Raw genomic sequence first — 17,397 nt, 5'->3', positions numbered from 1 at the left:
CATTTTCATATAAATTTTATTTCAAATATTTTTTCAATTTATTTTCATAATAATTGCTGTGTTATTTGGCGTGTGAAAATGAAAGAGAAATTGACAGATTCGTATATAAATGAAGTAGGCTGCGAACGTCCCCCTTTTATAACCTCAAAAATGCGCGAGAAGTACCAAGTCTGATGGTGTAGGAAGCTAATTTAATATTTTAATTGGTGATAAAGTGCACAGTATTCCGCCATGCCGTCAAAAAAGAGAAAATACAACGCCAGATTCCCAGCGGTAAGCCGAAATTTGCATTTTAATGGTTGCAAAATTGTCAAAATTATTGTTGTTTTCATGTAGAATTTTGAGGGGATTGGTGATATCATGACATTGTTTATTTGTAGGGGCGAATCAAGAAGATCATGCAGACTGACGAGGAAGTGGGGAAAGTGGCGCAGGCGGTGCCTATCATAATTTATATCCTTTTCAATGTACACCTAATAATAGAATGCATAAAATGATTTGACAATGCCAAACAATCAGCAATACTGATACATCCCGTCCAATAAGTACTCTAGGTCTTATTAATTAGCCAATATATACCAGTTTTGGTTTTCTACCTGAGCCAATCTTCTGTTTGCCTTATAAACATCACCATGTTTGTTATGTAAAAGCTCTTAGTTTTTTGTTTATGTAATATCCAATGGCATTTTTTTGATTATTTCAATTTCATGTTATTCCTATTAGCACTAAACTTGCTACTAGATTAACTAAGAAGATTCTTTAAATTGAAGTGATTTTAAGTTATCTTAAAATTCAGACATACTTATTAATACAACACTCTTTCTTGGTACTACTATTTCAACTATACAAAAGTAAATTTTGTTAAAGTTAATAATGACAATTGAAGGTAGAATGGAAAATATTAGAACCAATTGTCTGGAAATTAAAATGTTTTTAAACAGTTAATTAACTTGCCCTCAGGGCAATGCCCTAGGCTGTTTGTTTATTATTTATTTACTTATGTTTTATTGAATAAGGAATACAATACAACAAGTAAGATAGAAAATTAACATAAATATTCAATGTTTTCATCCAAAACAATACAAATTTGCACATTTTTACATAGAGATTCTATTGAATTGGATAATGCAAATTTTTACTTTGTTGTTTTTAATAATTCCTAACAAGTTAATCTCAAGTTATGATTATAATTTTGTTAACCATTTCATTAATGTTGGAATGAGTTATGTTTGGAAATTACAAAATGTTGAGTAGATATTTTATTTGTTATCACAATGAAGAAAACCCAAATTAACATGTCATTTATCAAAACCAATGACATGTTTGTTGAGACTATTCAGTATTTATTAGTAAAAGAATTTTATAATCAGAAATAAGTCTAACTTATTTAAAGTTGACATTATTGAAGCTTAAAGTATTTAACAAAATGAATTCTGAAAAGAAGTTGATTATTATTACAGTTTTATCAGGATTAACTTAACCATAGTGAATTATCCCTAAACTACAGTTTTACTTATCTAAATACACAAATCTGGGTTATCTTATCTCTGATACATCTTCCGCTCCAAAGTCCTCATGTACTAGTTTCTTGACCTGGCTTGACATGGATTTATGATCAATCTTTATTATAGGGCTTCGTACCATTTTGCAGTCATGGACCATTTACAATTTTTAAACTGAAACAAATAGGTTTTGAATAAGACTTATTTATTACTCACACTCACAGAGATTATTTCTGCAGCAGTAAGACTGTCAAAATTGTGCTGTTTATCTTATGGTTTATGGTAATCAAGTACTTAAGTCAAGTCAGTTTTTGAGTGCTGCACATTAAAAGTGTCTTTGAAGACAAAGGGCACACATACATAATGCAGCTTTCTCAGTCCAATAGAAAACATTGCAATATTATCTGACATGGACTTCTTTCTTGTACTCATGTTATGGGGTTCCATGAAATTCTAGATAATAAATTTTTTAGTTAGCAGTCAGAACAGAATAGGCAAGAACTTCTGTTCATGCAGTGTTTTAATGTATTTTTAACTAAAACAATATGTTTTCTAGGCTGGCTAAAATATAAATCATTTTTAAAAAGTTTCACTTCTGAAGGATAATGTTGTTTATTATGATAACATTATGATTATTTTTGCAGTGTTTAACATATTTCAAATATTTACAGTATAATTATAATTTGTATCATATTTATTACTCTTCTGATGCCTTTCACTTCTAATTCAGCTAGGTCTAAATTTTTTGCAAAGAGTATTAACACCAACTGGCCATTGTGGAAATCTTTGGTGGAGGCCTATGTTCACCAGTGGACGGCTGTGAACGTCCTATGGCTGAAATGATGATGATTATTATTATTTACAGTTAACCCCTCGTGGTAAGCTAAAAATGCTTGTGTTACGATTGGATTCACCGCAATAGTCCAACCAAGGCTCGGTTTCCACCAAAGCATAGAAGAGAGATGGGCAGGGCACATAGTACGCAGAACTGACGGCCGATGGGGCAGCAAGGATCTGGAATGGAGGCCGCTTACCGGAAAACGCAGCGTGTGACGTCCACTCGCAAGGTGAACCAACGACCTCATAAAAGTAGCAGGGAAGCGCTGGACGCAGGCCGCTACCAATCGAACAACATGGCAAGCATTGGGGGAGGCATGGATGTTCAGCAGTGCACGTCTTACGACTGAAATGATGATGAGAATGATAGAAGAGAGATGTGTTTAAACAATCAGATCTCGCTATTTCCTGAACACCTCTCCGCTCATCTTCGGAGCGGATATCTGATTGGTTATTCCATCTCCTCTTCTCTCCGCTTTGGTAGAAACCGGCCTTAGATGCATAGTTGCGGACTAAAATAGTCTGTTGATAATAAAGCAAGGATAATAATTTTGACTCATGTTCTCAATAACGTTATCGGAATGAGATGAAATATGTACACAGGCGATAGAGCATCAGAGCAATACTATGACTCTTATGCTAGTCGAAATAGGCACTGTTTTCCAACAAAAATGTTTAGTCTGACGTGCTGTAGACTGTCTACAACCTGATAAGTTAACAGATTCGCCTTTGTGCTCGACTTATTTATATTTATGATTTTTGTGTACGTCAGAGCTAATATTGGAGCGATGCGTTTGCGCAAAATTGCGTAGAGATCTTTGGTATAATACAAGTGGATGTAGTAGGCTAACTTTGATAATAATGCAACATACGTCTTACATAATAATGGATAGGAGATACTCTTATATTGTACTAGCTTTCCGCCCGCGTGGACTACATTGTATAGCCTACATATTTTACGGAACCCTATTTTTTTCCAAAATAAAATTTAGCCTATGTTACTCGTAGATAATGTAGCTTTCGAATGGTGAAAGAATTTTTAAAAACGGTCCAGTAGTTTTTGAGCCTATTCATTACAACCAAACAAACAAAGTTTCCCTCTTTATAATATTAGTGTAGACAACACTAAATATTGTACAACACTAAAGTTACAATAAAAGAAAGACAAAATTGAAACTGCACAATATCTCGAGTCTTAATCGCTAGGAAGTGAACGAAGTGATAATTTTCGGGTATCCGGGAGTGGATAATTATTTAGTCATAACGGGAAATGAAATGAATGGGTATAAACCTCTGGACAGAAGGTCGTTACAAATTTTGTTCCTTACTTAAAATATAAATTATTTTGTCAACCGCTTCTAGTAACTTGAAATCACAGACTACTGTATACGCGTTGCCGTTTGAAAATATTTAAAACTTCCTATACCTACTTTCTGCTTGTCCAAAGGAATAAAATAAATGCCATCTGATTGGTTATACAAAACACGCGGAGAAGAACCGCCTTGGTAAAAACCATGTCTTACTGCACTTTTTTCCACTGTGCAGTGTCATTGATGATCAATGCAATGACTGAGACTCATTGTATTATGATTTAAACGATTGAAAGACCCACTTTGTTGGCTTTATGGCGGTGCTACATCGAGGTTGAATTTTAATAGGTTTATTACAATTTATAAAGCCAACGAGTGCGAATAAATCCATGCACAAGAGGTTTGGTGGTATGATCTCATTTTGTCTAAATTATTTATCATGTTTGGTTCTTTTTAACTCGATAGAGACGATTGTTTTAGGAATCCCCGCGGACTACAGATTTTAAGCTAAGGCGCAGACCACCGATTTTTAGTTGGCCGATAGTTGGGTCGGGCTACTAATGAGTATGGAAATGTATGAAACTGCGCACATTACACCGTTTAAAAGTTTGTGGTCTGCGAATAGGATTAGCTTAAATTGGCCGATAGTTGGGCCCGACTCAAATTTTATGAAGAATTGGCCAATACAACTCTGTCTAATGTGCGCACTTTCATTAGCCGCAGATCACAGACTTTTGGTCAGCCGATAGTTGGATCGGACTGTTACTATGACAGGGGGAAGCTGCCACCAGGGTACGCCCATGGCCCTTAATACGTTAAAAACGGCCCTGACATTCAATTTTTTCTAAGTTCCTTAACTCAGAGCTGTTCGATGGTACACCGCGCACCCTGGAACTCTTCGTGGAGTCGCTCCTCAGCAAGGCGATGCAAGTCACGATGGCGCGCAACGCCAAGACGCTCAGCCCCAGCCACGTCAAGCAGTGCATCCTGGGCGAGTCACGGTTCGACTTCCTGCGAGACCTGGTGAGCACCTACATCAAGTGGTCAGCAAGGCGATGCAAGGCACGATGGCGCGCAACGCCAAGACGCTCAGCCCTAGCCATGTCAAGCAGTGCATCCTGGGCGAGTCACGGTTCGACTTCCTGCGAGACCTGGTGAGCACCTACATCAAGTGGTCAGCAAGGCGATGCAGGTGACGACGGCGCGCAACGCCAAGACGCTCAGCCCAAGACACGTCAAGCAGTGCATCCTGGGCGAGTCACGGTTCGACTTCCTAAGAGACCTGGTGAGCATAATGTATAGTTTAAGAGTCTTCTGGTAAAGAAGAAGAAAAAGTCAAAGTGGCTAAGTCGCTGTTCGAATTTCTGCGGAATCTGGTGAGTGTATGTAGTTCATAAGCCTGATGGTCCAAGAAGATGAAATAACGTTTTACGTAACCTGAAGGAATCCTAAAAGTCTACATCCAAGTTCCTTACTGTTCTGTGAACTGTTCTTTCAATACCCATTTAAAGTCTCTGTAACGTCAAGCATCATGATTCGGGGTTCTCCTTCCTCTGGGAATGAGTGAGATCTTAACATGAAGGAATTATGACCAGTAAGGCCCAGAACAGACGGTGAAACGAAACTGCAACTTTCTGATAATTCTGATGAATGAAACTGAAAGTTTCAAACTGGTCGCGTCATGTGTGGTCTCTCAACGGACGCTATGGCAGAAACTTAGATGCAACTCAAAAGTAACTAGCAGTTGCAGTTTCGTTGCAGTTGCGTTTCACCGTCTGTTCTGGGCCTTAGTCTCCACAATCGTCAAGCAGTATATCCTAGCCGAGACTGTCCATTCGAGGATTGAGGAGCTGGTGGACTTTGAAAAATGGACGAATGTACTCTGTAAAGAAATGTCATGTGTTTTGTTTCTTATTTCAGGTTAAGAATATCCCAGACGTGTCGGTGGCTGAAGAGAAAGAAATGATGAGTGCAGAAAGCTCACCCAATTCTTCAAGGTATTTGTCCAAATTATCTCTAGTTCGTCGTCTATTAAAAAGCCTAAGAGCGCTTTCACATTAGGTCGTTAGTAGCACGACAAACGCGCGATAGACGTGCTGCCGAAAATTTCATACTATGTGACAACGGATGCATGCCTTTACATTATAAAAACGCCGCTGCCGCGCTGCTGTCGCGCTTCTAATGCCCTAATGTGAAAGCGCTCTTAAGGTCCATAGTTTAAATACACTCGAAATATTTAGTTTTTATTTATATTCGAGATTTCCTTGAGATCTATGACATCACTAAATTAATTCCATCTTTCCTTTCACCAGATTTTCAGACGCATCAGTGCCACCCCGCAGGGTAGTGAGAGAAGACTCAAACAGTTCCAGCAGCTGTGATACCAGGGTGCCGCCCCCTCTCGTGCCCCCCGCAAACCCCCTCCGACGGGGCTTGTCTTCAGAAACCGAACTACCTCACAGAACGCACCGGACCGAGACCGTTACTTCAACCATAGTCTCCTCCGACACCGCCATAGACCTAACCAAACGACACGTCGAGGAAAAACCGGTCAGAACGGCCAACTTCTACCAAGAAACCTTCTTAACAGACGACGCTACGCACAGAACGGTCATCACCGTTAACCCCACGTATGCTAGCCCTCAACCTTCAACCAGCTACACTGATATGACCCCTGTGGAGCCTTTACATAGACTAGAAATTCCAGTGCCAAAACCAACGACGGAATTCGTCGACGTGAATCCCACTCCACCCCCTAGGACGCCGTCGACGCCTATTCTAAATATAGACTTCTCGAAAAATCTCACCAAACCAGAGATACGCGTTTTAGATACAGCGATCGCTGGCATCGTGACCGTTCCGCCGAAGAACGCTCCAAAGTTACAGAGGCAGAACTCGAAACCTCATAAGCCTGAAAGTAAGAAAATCGACGTCAAACCCGCCAGTCAGCCGGTTGACATAGACCATTTAAATTCTGGTAACCTACAAATAGATGAGGATTACGATACCTGAGCATTTTAGGGTTATTGTTTTGTTTCTATTATTTAATACACGGCAGTTGTTATTCAAATTTTAATGTACATACCGTGTGTTTGTTGGAAATTATTTATGTACATAATTACCATCATTATTAAATTAATTGTCTTTAATTTTCATGCATTCACAAAAATTTTGGGATTAATCATATTTCGGTAAGCTTAGCTGTTAATAAATTCGATTAAAATAAGCCAAATCATGTTCGTAATATCGACGAATCATAACTTTTTATAGCGACCTAATTAGAATAAAAGTAAAGGCCAGACTCCATAACTTCTGCAGTGTGGAGGTTGGAATGAAGAAATTATTCATACCACAGAAAGGAATGACAGTATTAACGATGTCAATATTAAAACCCGATCGGCTACCTGCGTACCTCGCTGGAATGCGACTCTCCCTCTCACTTACCCTCTCACATCTCCCGCGTTCGTTCGGTCCGTACCAAAGCGGCGATGTGACGTCACGGCCGCCAGATGCGCAGTTTAACTCGAGCGGGTTGTACTCGGGGCTTAGTGTGTTTATATCAAACGTATTCGATATTGACTGCGTAAAAAAAATCGCAGAGACGATGGCCGTTGGGGCAGAAAAGTTCTCGACTGGCGACCACGTGCTGGAAGACGTAGCGTGGGCAGGCCTCCTACTAGGTGGACCGACGATCTGGTGAAGGTCGCGGGAAGAGCCTGGATGCGGGCAGCGCAGGACCGGTCTTTGTGGAAATCCTTGGGGGAGGCCTTTGTCCAGCAGTGGACGTCTTTCGACTGAAACGAACGAACGAACGAAAAAAAATTGTACAGCGTCCCTAGTGGATACTTTCAAGAACTAAAATCTTCATAGATTTTTTTGACGCATTCGATATCGAATACGTTTGATGTAAAGTCACTCACACTAAGCCCCCTGATTGTGTTCGAAGGCCTTTAGAAAACATTTTAAAGGTTCGGCCAAACCAACGAGATCACACGCAATCAGCCGGCGTGCAGCGATTGCGATCAATGCATTTAAGTCTGGTCGCCATCGCTGCACGCCGGCTGATCGCGTGTCAAAATATGTCGTCTCAATGAATAGCTTGTATAATACTATAGAAGTCTTATATAGATCGTGCCATCCACGAAGACGCGCCCCACCAATGTTTGGTCTCGGTCGCGCGGGGTGCGGGGAGTTTGCTCCGAGCAATCCGAGCGGCATAGACATGTTGACACCACAGTCAATTGACGTACTTTTTAAAACTGTCAAAACGAAACTCTCCCATAGATTTTGTATGGCACTACAAGCAAGTGACGTCACTATTTTGTCAACTCAATTAAACTACTTTTTTCAATTACAATGCGACCAAAAATCGTAATTTACAGGTAATTTAAAATAAATTAAATTTTTAAGACCAGAATGAAGGGTCTTTTTAAAACAGTTGTGGTTTCGAATTATTGGGGTTTGGTGTCAAACTGTCTATTGTAGTGTGCGTGTGCACTCATGGATGATTTAGTTAGCGTGTACCGATAACACTCAAACATTAGCGGAAGAATGGTGGGGCGCGTCTTCGTGGATGAAACGATCTACATATAGTGTAAAAGTCTTGTGTTTAGTTGAATAACAGCTGTCGTGGTGTTGTTTACCAGCTAGGTATATTGGTTAATTAGTTATGTCGTAATTTGTTTTTGTACCGTGAAGTTTAATTGTGTGTGAGTTTTTTTTGTTTTTGTTTATGCACTAAATTGGTGTTTAATTTAAGGATTCGTGTGACTAAAATAACTTCAGATCTTTGTTTGTTACACACAAACCAATCACAGAGCTTTATTCAACGCTGTGCGTTCTGATTTTCTGCTTCACTTAAGCAAGCATTGTTTGTGAATACGGGCGTAAGTAACTTTTAACATGCTGAATTGAACTTTAAAGTAAGAAAATAAGACGCCTTTTTTGAAATCTCAAACGACATCCTAACTTCAAATAAATATCTGAAGTTATTTTGGTCACATATTAAATTAGTATTTTTATAAAAAAAGTATGACAGTCTGTCAGTTAATGTTGTGTAAAATATTATTTCTTAGATCCATTAAACCTTTACCTGGTAGTGGCAGAATTGTTGCCACTATATTTTGAACCTTATTGAGAAAACATAAGGTACAAAACTAATGAAAATATTTTTCTCTATATCAGTTAAAGGGTTAAAATAACTCTCATCGGTATATTGACTGTTTCTGAAGGTAGTTATCGTATTTGTTGACAGTGAATGTTAAACTACCCTCAACGTTTACTAAGCCTGTAGTCCCCTAGAAATATTCGTGACAGTTTTAATTTCAAAATGTCAGCACGGATTAAAGTAAATGTAGAAATAAACGCCGGAGCGAAGCGATTTTGAAGTTACGACTGTCACTTTGTCTAGGCTTTGTCGTTCATTGATGTAGTAGGTACAAAGATATCTTTGTTGATTGTTTGTTATACAAAGAGGCATCTCGCTCGATTTATGCTAATTTTATAAGTTCAGTCAGAATTGAGCTTTGATGTGTTTGATAGTCTAGAATACGGCACAGTACCCGGAGCACGAATAGTAATCGGCCTCGATAGAAATAGTATTTTTTGTTTGAAAAACAAAACAGCGCCGCTACAGTTCTATGTAGAATACAATTATACGACTAAGAGTCATTCGTGCTCAGGACATTGATTAACAGTGGACAACACTTAGGCTGAGTTGCACCATCTTACTTTAACTTTGACAAACGTCAAAAATCTGTCAAACTCCATACAAAATACACCGGTTATCGTTATAGTTACGGTCAAAGTTAGGTGGTGCAACTTAGCCTTAGGGTGGATTCGACCAAACAAGAGTAAATATTAATCTTAGAATAAATCGTCAGTTATTCGACATTTTGTAATATTTCGCATACTGAAACTGTCAATGTGCCAGTTATACCAGGAGTAGTTATGTATTAGTATTCTCGGATTAAAGTTTTTGCGAATCGGACCTTAGACACTTTTATTGCGAAATAGCGCTCTATTGCAACTAAGTAAGATGCCAGTGTTCACCTTAATGTGCTATAGTCTCAGTCACTCATACCATCCAATGGATTCTGGACTTTATATCTCATAGTTCAAGGTTCACTTTTTCATTTCAATCAATAATTATGCCATTTAGACCATCATCATGGAACTCTCGTCAAAAGTCAACATACCACGATATCGTGAATTTCACAATGTGTTTTGAATTGTAGTCCTACAGCTTAAGGTCCAAAATCAATTGAGGAAATTTGACGTTTAGCTATCCTTGATGTTCTGACGTATGTGACAATAGGAATAATTGAATTATTAAACCATAATAATTATGTAGACAAATTGTGGTTTATTCCACATGTTATTATTAACTACTATCCCAAGTTTCTATGAAACCAAGTCTTTTACTACCTCGCTCTCACCTATGTCAAAAGAGTGAGATGACACATGTTATTATAACTTATTGACTTAGTTAGAAGATGTAAAAAAACCTAACTAAAAATAATTGGAAATAATCACAAAATTATATTTAAGTCGAATGAAATTAAAATTAGTTTTAAATTGGTATTACCGTTTTTAGATTCGATCGACTCTACTCAGAAATTTTAAATGTTTGTATTTTGTAATTGTGTAATTGATTTTTTTTATTCAGTATTGGTTTTATTGTGGGCTGACTAAGTAAGTTAATTACTACCAATTTGATTTATTATTTTTATGCTTATTCTACTGTATACCACAGTTGTCATTTGGACACAAAAACTGTTTTTGTAAGTTTCATGCATCATCATGAATTTGCACTAGTCTATCTACACTTTTCGATAAAAGTTGAGAAGAAAAAAAATGGTTCTTTACCTGTCATACATGATTAATATTTGTTCTCAAAAGTGTTATTAAAAAATCTAAATAGGTATCACCCTGCAGAATACCGATGCTGATAATAAATAATGCATTTAACTTAGTACGTATTCTTTTGTATTTTTCTAGCTCACTTTAGAAATAACGATTGTGTTAAAATAAGAGTCGATCCTTGATTTAAAAATACATGTTTTCGAATGTAATGTAAATAAATTAGGTACATAATATTCCAGATTTGACTTCTGATAAATGTAAAATTGTGTGAACGTTGCGTTGGCAATATTATAGTCTTTAAATACAGAGTAGGAAGAGACAGGTTGCTCGCGCAGGAAAGTTGAAAATTGTTTGTGACTTACCACTAGGAGGCGCCACTATGATGGCAGATTTCTTGGATATTTTACTTACCCTATTCTTAGTGGATCCTGAACCATCATAATCTATTTTTTCTGGAATGTTAAGCCTGTATAGTCAGTGCAAGCTAATTTGTGTCTTATAATTTCTAGTTTAGGGCACAATTTGGTTTGCGCTAAATCTTTTGTTATTAATTTAAAATACTGGAAAAATAATGCTAAAGGATCGAATAGGAGTTTATTAACTATGTTAATTATGGACATAAAGTTTCTTTAAAACGAGTTTAAATTATTTTAAAATAAACTCCTTGAAAACCTTTGTTCAGTAGATGCTTATATTGACTCTTAGCATAAACCAAAGGTGAATCTTAACTATTTATCGGCCTAACAGATTGTAAAGGTTTTTTGGGCCTTTGTTACACTAGACCTGAGTACAATCAAGTGCAAAATGCGTATCTTTTACATTAGAAATCAATTTGTTCAAACCATTTTAGACTTGACTGTACCTATCTTAGATTCATAGTAAAAATGTGTTTTGTTGTATTTCTGAAATGTTTCTCTTTATGTATTAGACTATACTTGTGTTGAGGTCTTTGCGCATAGCATTGCTTAGCATTACCATCGCGCTACCTGTCCCAGTTTGTTTAGTGTTAGAGCGAGAGAAGAATACAGGTCGCCATATGGATCCTATACATAAGCCCTAACTAAATAATAATATGATAACTCTGTAAACTAGATCAATTTCAACAAGGTCTATTATCTGTCACTGTTACACATACTAGCACCTCTTTGCGTGAGAGGGATGAAACATTCGAAACTTCGGTTTGACTGAGAATAGCCCTGCAGGATAATTCTCGAGTGTCGTTTCATTATGGACAATATAAATATGTGCGTAAAGACCGATTTTGTGTATTGCCAATGCATGGAAGACTGTCAAATAACTCAAAGCAATAAGAGTTAGAATACCTGTATACAAGTTAGACTACCGTGTACAATGCTATTATGTATGTTTATATGTTGTAAAGATAGAAATACAGATTGGTGATACGTACAATTGCATTTTTATTTGTGACTATCTAGAGGTCTATCTATAGATAGACTATAGTCTGGTCGCCGAGCACGTAAAATTTCGTCCAATGACCTCAAGCTACCCATCCTTATCGCTCGCGCGTAATTATATTGCTGTCGCGACAGTGCGACGGGCGCCCGCAGTGAGTGTGCGAGCGCGACAGCAACATAATTACGCGCGAGCAGATGGGTAGCTTGGGGTCATTGGACAAAATTACTTATCTAGTCAGCGTCACATAGTTCGTGAGTGACAACTTTGAGTTCGTTCGTTCGTTTCAGCCGAAAGACGTCCACCATCCACCTCCCGGATCTTCACCAGATCGTCGGACCACCTAGTGGGAGGCCTGCCCACGCTACGTCTTCCAGCTCGTGGTCGCCACTCAAGAACTTTCCTGCCCCAGCGGCTATCAGCTCTACGAGCTATGTGCCCCGCCCACTGCCACTTGATTTTAGCGATCTGCGGGCTATGTCAAGTCACTTTGGTTCTCCTGCGGATCTCTTCATTTCTGATTCGATCACGCAGGGAAACTAACTTTGGGTGTCGTGAACTATATTTGAGGCTGACTGTACCTTCCTATATTGAAGTCGAAACAAGTCAATTATTGAAAGTCGGCGGCTGACCTTGCAATTTCCAATGGTATTGTGGTATAACTTCATAAGAGAAAAGCCAGTCTTGAAAAATATGAGAAAAATGAAACAAACAAATGTCATCATGTACAAAAATATTTCATTTTATTGTTGTTAAATTAATTTATTGTTACTTAATTAACAATAACAAGTACATAAGGTTTACCTTAACTACTTACGGCCATAACACTATAATTTCAGAACGAAATCCGCAAACGGACATCGTAAAAAAAATTATGGCCAAAATAATAATAAACTGAATCAATTTTAGATTTTAAAATTTATATTTTTTTATCATTTTCTCTAATCAAGACAAAATAAACTTACACGAATTTAGCCAAACGTTACTAAAATTAATGCCAAATAGATAATAATAATTTTGATAATCAGTAATAAAAAGTATTTTGAACTACCTACATAAAAACATCTTACAATCAAGTTGAAAAACCATCGTACAATAAACAATCATCGGTGAATAAAAAATGGTTGGCAAGATTAATCGGTCATTCATTCATAATTCGGAACAAGTGGCACTGCCCTTAAAATTATAGGCTGCGGTTTAAATTTGAGATTCAGTACAGCGAAAGAGTAGAAATAGAAAATTTTACAACAGCTTACAAAATAATAAAATGGACATCCTATAATAACAGTCTGTTGTGAATCCCTAACTTAAGCTAAGATAGTAATCAGAAGATCCTGTAGTTATTATGATTACTTTCACTTTGCAATTATAAAGACCGTTTAATTTAATTTGCAATTAATAAACTAGAGTAAAATAAGTACACATTTGACATAGATTTCATAAATAAATTATAAAAAGAAAGCTAAAATTATTTACGTAAAAAAAAATATGAGAATGTTAAATGTCTGCAAGTTGTACATTTTTTTTTTTAACATATTAGGTCTTTATAGATTGACAAAGAAGCTGTATCTACTAAATAATAATGTTTACATAAATTATGATATTGTTATTAATACTGTTACAGTTACTTACAATAACTATGGTAATTGATGGCCATATTTACAACGCTGTGGCATGGAAAATAATTTAGTAAGAAAAAGTAAGACCCGCATAATATAAATGAAACGTTAAATTAAATTATATTTATACAACCTTCACTAAAATAAATTATATCTAAATCTCGCCTAGTTATTAATTACTATTGTATATTCTGCATTGATTTAATTTATGCAAAATAGTTGCCATATTATTATACGATTATTTATAAATATTTGTGCAAAAACACGTATAAATCTAGTATTTTTTATCAAGCACCTTTTTAGCATGGTAAGGCACAAACTTCATAAGAATATATCAAGTTATGGGCTAAACACATAATTAAGTATACTTTACAGAGCCACAAAATAATATTATTGAATACCAGTTGCATTTACATGGATTGTATTATTGCTATTAATTCATTCTATGTTAAAAAAATCATTTTTCCAGTATAAAAAGGAAGACTGCATTACACCTTAAATAACTTACAAATAAAAAATAATTACATCATTATGTTAAATAGAATATAACTAAAACTAATTAATATAAATAGAAAACTAACTTTAATTATTATAAATCGTAAATGAACAAGAAATTTTGGAATGTAAAATAAGTTGGCAGTCTTTTTTATTGATGAAATGTACACAATATTTTTCTGAGAAAAGTTGACTGAGTTGTTAAAAACTTAATTTATATCGTAAATACATAACGGAGTCGAGTATTAAATTAAAATCTATTCAAGTTATAGTGTAACTATTTCTGGATAAAATAAGTCTACCATTTTAGTAATCACCTCTCCGTGGCATTTAATAAATTTATGGCAAATCATGGTTTTGTCCAGCATCTATAACATTTTAACTTCAGCTAAATTCATTGCCTTCATACAAGCTCTCACATACTTCCAGCAATCTTAGGACTGGCCCAATATTGTATGGGAAAAGAGACTTCGATACCAGTCTGCTGATTTGTAATCGTAGTCGAATCAACACTCTCATCGTGTCATCAAGTCCTCTTGAGCCACCTAGATCAGTTTGCTGGCACGTTTCAAGGAATTTAGGCCAGTTCCTCCTCACGTACTTTAAAAATCTGAGCAAATATAGCAAAAAGCATGTTTCATTGCTCACCAGGTAATCCAGTAAGACATCACTGTCATGGGAAACCACTTTTAGGAATTCTATGAATGAAGCAATCGGATTCAACATTGGAATGAGGTCTGGATACATAGAATTTCTGTATACAATACCAACAGTTATGTCCAGTGTGCATACCATGGATTCAATCAGATAGTCATCCTGTTCACTGAAAAGATGTATTAACATTTTTGTAAACGGTGTTTCTGGGTGGAACTCTAGGCTGTTTCTAATAAAAACATCAAGCTTTTTCAACACATCTCTGATGGATCGTTCCACGATCTGCATGTCTTGTATCGCGTTATAATCTGACGAATCAATAGAACTGTCAGAGGAATCGCAACGCATTTCTTTCACAGTTACAGCAACCGACTTGAGTACTAGCAGAGACATTCTTTGCAACATTGTCTTGTCCACTTCACTTCTTGTGTGATTTGAATGATCATTTTCGTCCTCACCATAACTTTGATCGACCAATTGAATTGTGGTGGACAATGGGCTTACTGCGGGCCCTAAAGAATAGTTACGGATTACTGTGCATTCAGGACCTAAGAAACCAAGGCCACTTCTGCTGTTTTGTACTCGCACATCGTTTAGCAGCCTAAAATCCTTGACAAATCTTACTATAGAGTGAGCTAGACAGCAAATCTCCTCAGGCAAGATATCTTGTAAAGCCAAAGTGGAACCATAACATAAAACTTCATTGAATAAACTAAGCAAATGAGTATAAATGAGACTTGGCAGCATTGTATTTCGTAGTAAGTCCACAAAACCTTGCAAGTCAGCATAGAAAGGTTTCGTGTCTATAACGGAGAGATTCGCTTTCACACTAATTATGTTCTCCCACAGAGAGAAAAATGTAAGTATACAGTTTTCAGCATTTGCTAAATTCAGGTACCTCAGGAGTAGCAGTTTCATGTTTTTCACCAGGACTGGCCAATGGTGTTCTAACGTTTTAATTGTTAGGCATTTTATGTGTGATGTGTCAAAGGATTCTGAATCAGTGAGGATGACAGTGACACAACCATTTTCACTTACCCTTTCTATCCTCGACTGTGGTGGTTCAGGGGATATTGACTCCTCCAAGTCATTTGTAAGCGGTTCAGAGTGCAATTTTAATACTGGCTCATGCAATTTGAATGTTGTTGGTCTCTCTTCTGTTGGTTTATCATCTGATGATGTTGATGAAGTGGAAGGGGCATTATGTGTTTGCAAATTAGAAAAGGCATTGTGTAAGTTATTACTCTGTGTGGTTGAGGATGGCAATTCTGAACTACTGCTGCTCGTGCCATATCCCACACTACTCCTGAAAGGGTTATCTTCTTGGACCTGCAAGGTTCCAGCTGAGTTTATGTAATTACTGTCTTCTAGAGGATGTTGCTCAACATCCTTCCATTCAACTATCCTCTTGATAATGTCAAGACTGAAATTTATTTTTTGTACTGTTATCCTGTTGATTCTATCAAACAGGTAAATATTCTCAGCTATTTGCTGAAGCCAGTTCTCATCTACTGTATCCTTTGAAACAATAAGAAAGCTGGCGAGAACCCTGCTCGCCACAAAAGTGACGATCTTACTCTTATGATCAGCCAATTCAACAACTTCGGTAATCCAATCATGCCTGTTCCTGACGAAGATATCACACGCCTGCATTACCTTTGAGCAAATAGTACCAGTACTGTTTTGTTTCAAATAAATATCGAACATCAGCTGCATTGTGGATAAATATGTTAACGAACAAGTCAACGGCCAAGAAACTATATTGAGTTGTCTATCAAAGAGTTGAATAACTGTGTTGTCATCAAAACTACACAAACATTGTCCAACAAGAGCATCCTGGAGTACCCTGAGCTCGGAGAGCAGCTTGTCATCCTCTGAATTCCAATGCGGTGTGGAATTTGAGCAGGAGGGTATTATGTCTATGCTGGAATCGTTAGGTAGCCTCAAGATGGCCGAGCAGTCAACTGCATCCTCACTCACAGTCCCGCTGTCTGGTGATCCGCCGTTGCGTGTGGGAAACTCTTCCGACGTTTCGGCGGGAGTCTCCGAGTCAAATATCTCCGTGAGCACATCCTCAGCGGACTTGTCGCTGCCTTCGTCGATATCGGGCGCATCGATTCGCTGTTTCTTCTTCACGGGTTGATCAGAAGCCATACCTTCATTTGCTGGTCCACAGTGCAAGTGTCCTCTCCAAACCATTAACTTGCTCTTGCAAACACTCCCAGGTATGTCTCACTCGTTATTTTCCCATAAACAAACGGTCTTTTACGTCGCCACAGCCGTTCTGGAAAGAATAAAGCTAATATGAATGCATGACCTTTCCGATCAGCTACCTAATTACGCGGACGACAAAGCCTTCGAATAATTCATGTAATACGACATTCCACGTTACATTTTACGTTAAAAACGTTTGAATTAACGCCTAAACTAGATTATTTCAGTCAAATAACGTGGTATTTGTGCCAGTATTACAGATTTATGAAGAACTTTCCAAAATATTTTGATGGCATACATACCAGTAACAGAACGAGGTTGTTTATGCACTTTATTTTGTATAAGGTATCCATAAATTTCTTCAGATCAATCACTGCAATCCAATTGAGCACAATAACACACAGTTTTAGGTAATAATTAGTCAAAATTCGATATTTATTTCACTGAACGAAAGATCATCGCCTCCATTACGTACATGACGCTCTGTCA

The 17,397-nt window shown here is 37.2% G+C and overlaps 2 protein-coding genes across 2 annotated transcripts; one reads left to right on the top strand and one right to left on the bottom strand.

Annotated features, from left to right (window-relative positions):
* Nucleotides 1-114: 114 nt before the first annotated feature.
* On the top strand, nucleotides 115-7,278 carry NC2alpha (negative cofactor 2 alpha). The gene is made up of 5 exons (XM_028304488.1): nucleotides 115-273; nucleotides 381-453; nucleotides 4,530-4,672; nucleotides 5,570-5,646; nucleotides 5,962-7,278. Exons 1-5 carry the CDS (start codon nucleotides 232-234, stop codon nucleotides 6,659-6,661), a joined length of 1,035 nt encoding a protein of 344 aa, XP_028160289.1. The 5' UTR covers nucleotides 115-231; the 3' UTR covers nucleotides 6,662-7,278.
* Nucleotides 7,279-13,733: 6,455 nt separating this feature from the next.
* lin (protein lines homolog) lies at nucleotides 13,734-17,383 on the bottom strand. Its single transcript, XM_028304497.1, has 2 exons — nucleotides 17,211-17,383; nucleotides 13,734-16,978 (listed from the first exon to the last, which is right to left on the bottom strand). Exon 2 carries the CDS (start codon nucleotides 16,891-16,893, stop codon nucleotides 14,425-14,427), a length of 2,469 nt encoding a protein of 822 aa, XP_028160298.1. The 5' UTR covers nucleotides 16,894-16,978; nucleotides 17,211-17,383; the 3' UTR covers nucleotides 13,734-14,424.
* Nucleotides 17,384-17,397: the final 14 nt, after the last annotated feature.

This window comes from Ostrinia furnacalis, unplaced genomic scaffold (assembly GCF_004193835.3).
Source record: "Ostrinia furnacalis isolate ACB-3 unplaced genomic scaffold, ASM419383v2 OfSCF1439, whole genome shotgun sequence".
NCBI classification, from domain to species: domain Eukaryota; kingdom Metazoa; phylum Arthropoda; class Insecta; order Lepidoptera; family Crambidae; genus Ostrinia; species Ostrinia furnacalis.
Note: the sequence above shows the minus strand (reverse complement) of the source record. Positions and strands in the feature narration are given on the sequence as shown.

Coding starts and splice junctions, on each gene's coding strand:
- NC2alpha (XM_028304488.1), top strand. CDS start 232: ATGCCGTCAAAAAAGAGAAAATACAACGCCAGATTCCCAGCG. Junction 274..380: donor ACAACGCCAGATTCCCAGCG/GTAAGCCGAAAT, acceptor GTTTATTTGTAG/GGGCGAATCAAGAAGATCAT. Junction 5,647..5,961: donor AGCTCACCCAATTCTTCAAG/GTATTTGTCCAA, acceptor TCCTTTCACCAG/ATTTTCAGACGCATCAGTGC.
- lin (XM_028304497.1), bottom strand. CDS start 16,893: ATGGTTTGGAGAGGACACTTGCACTGTGGACCAGCAAATGAAGGTATG.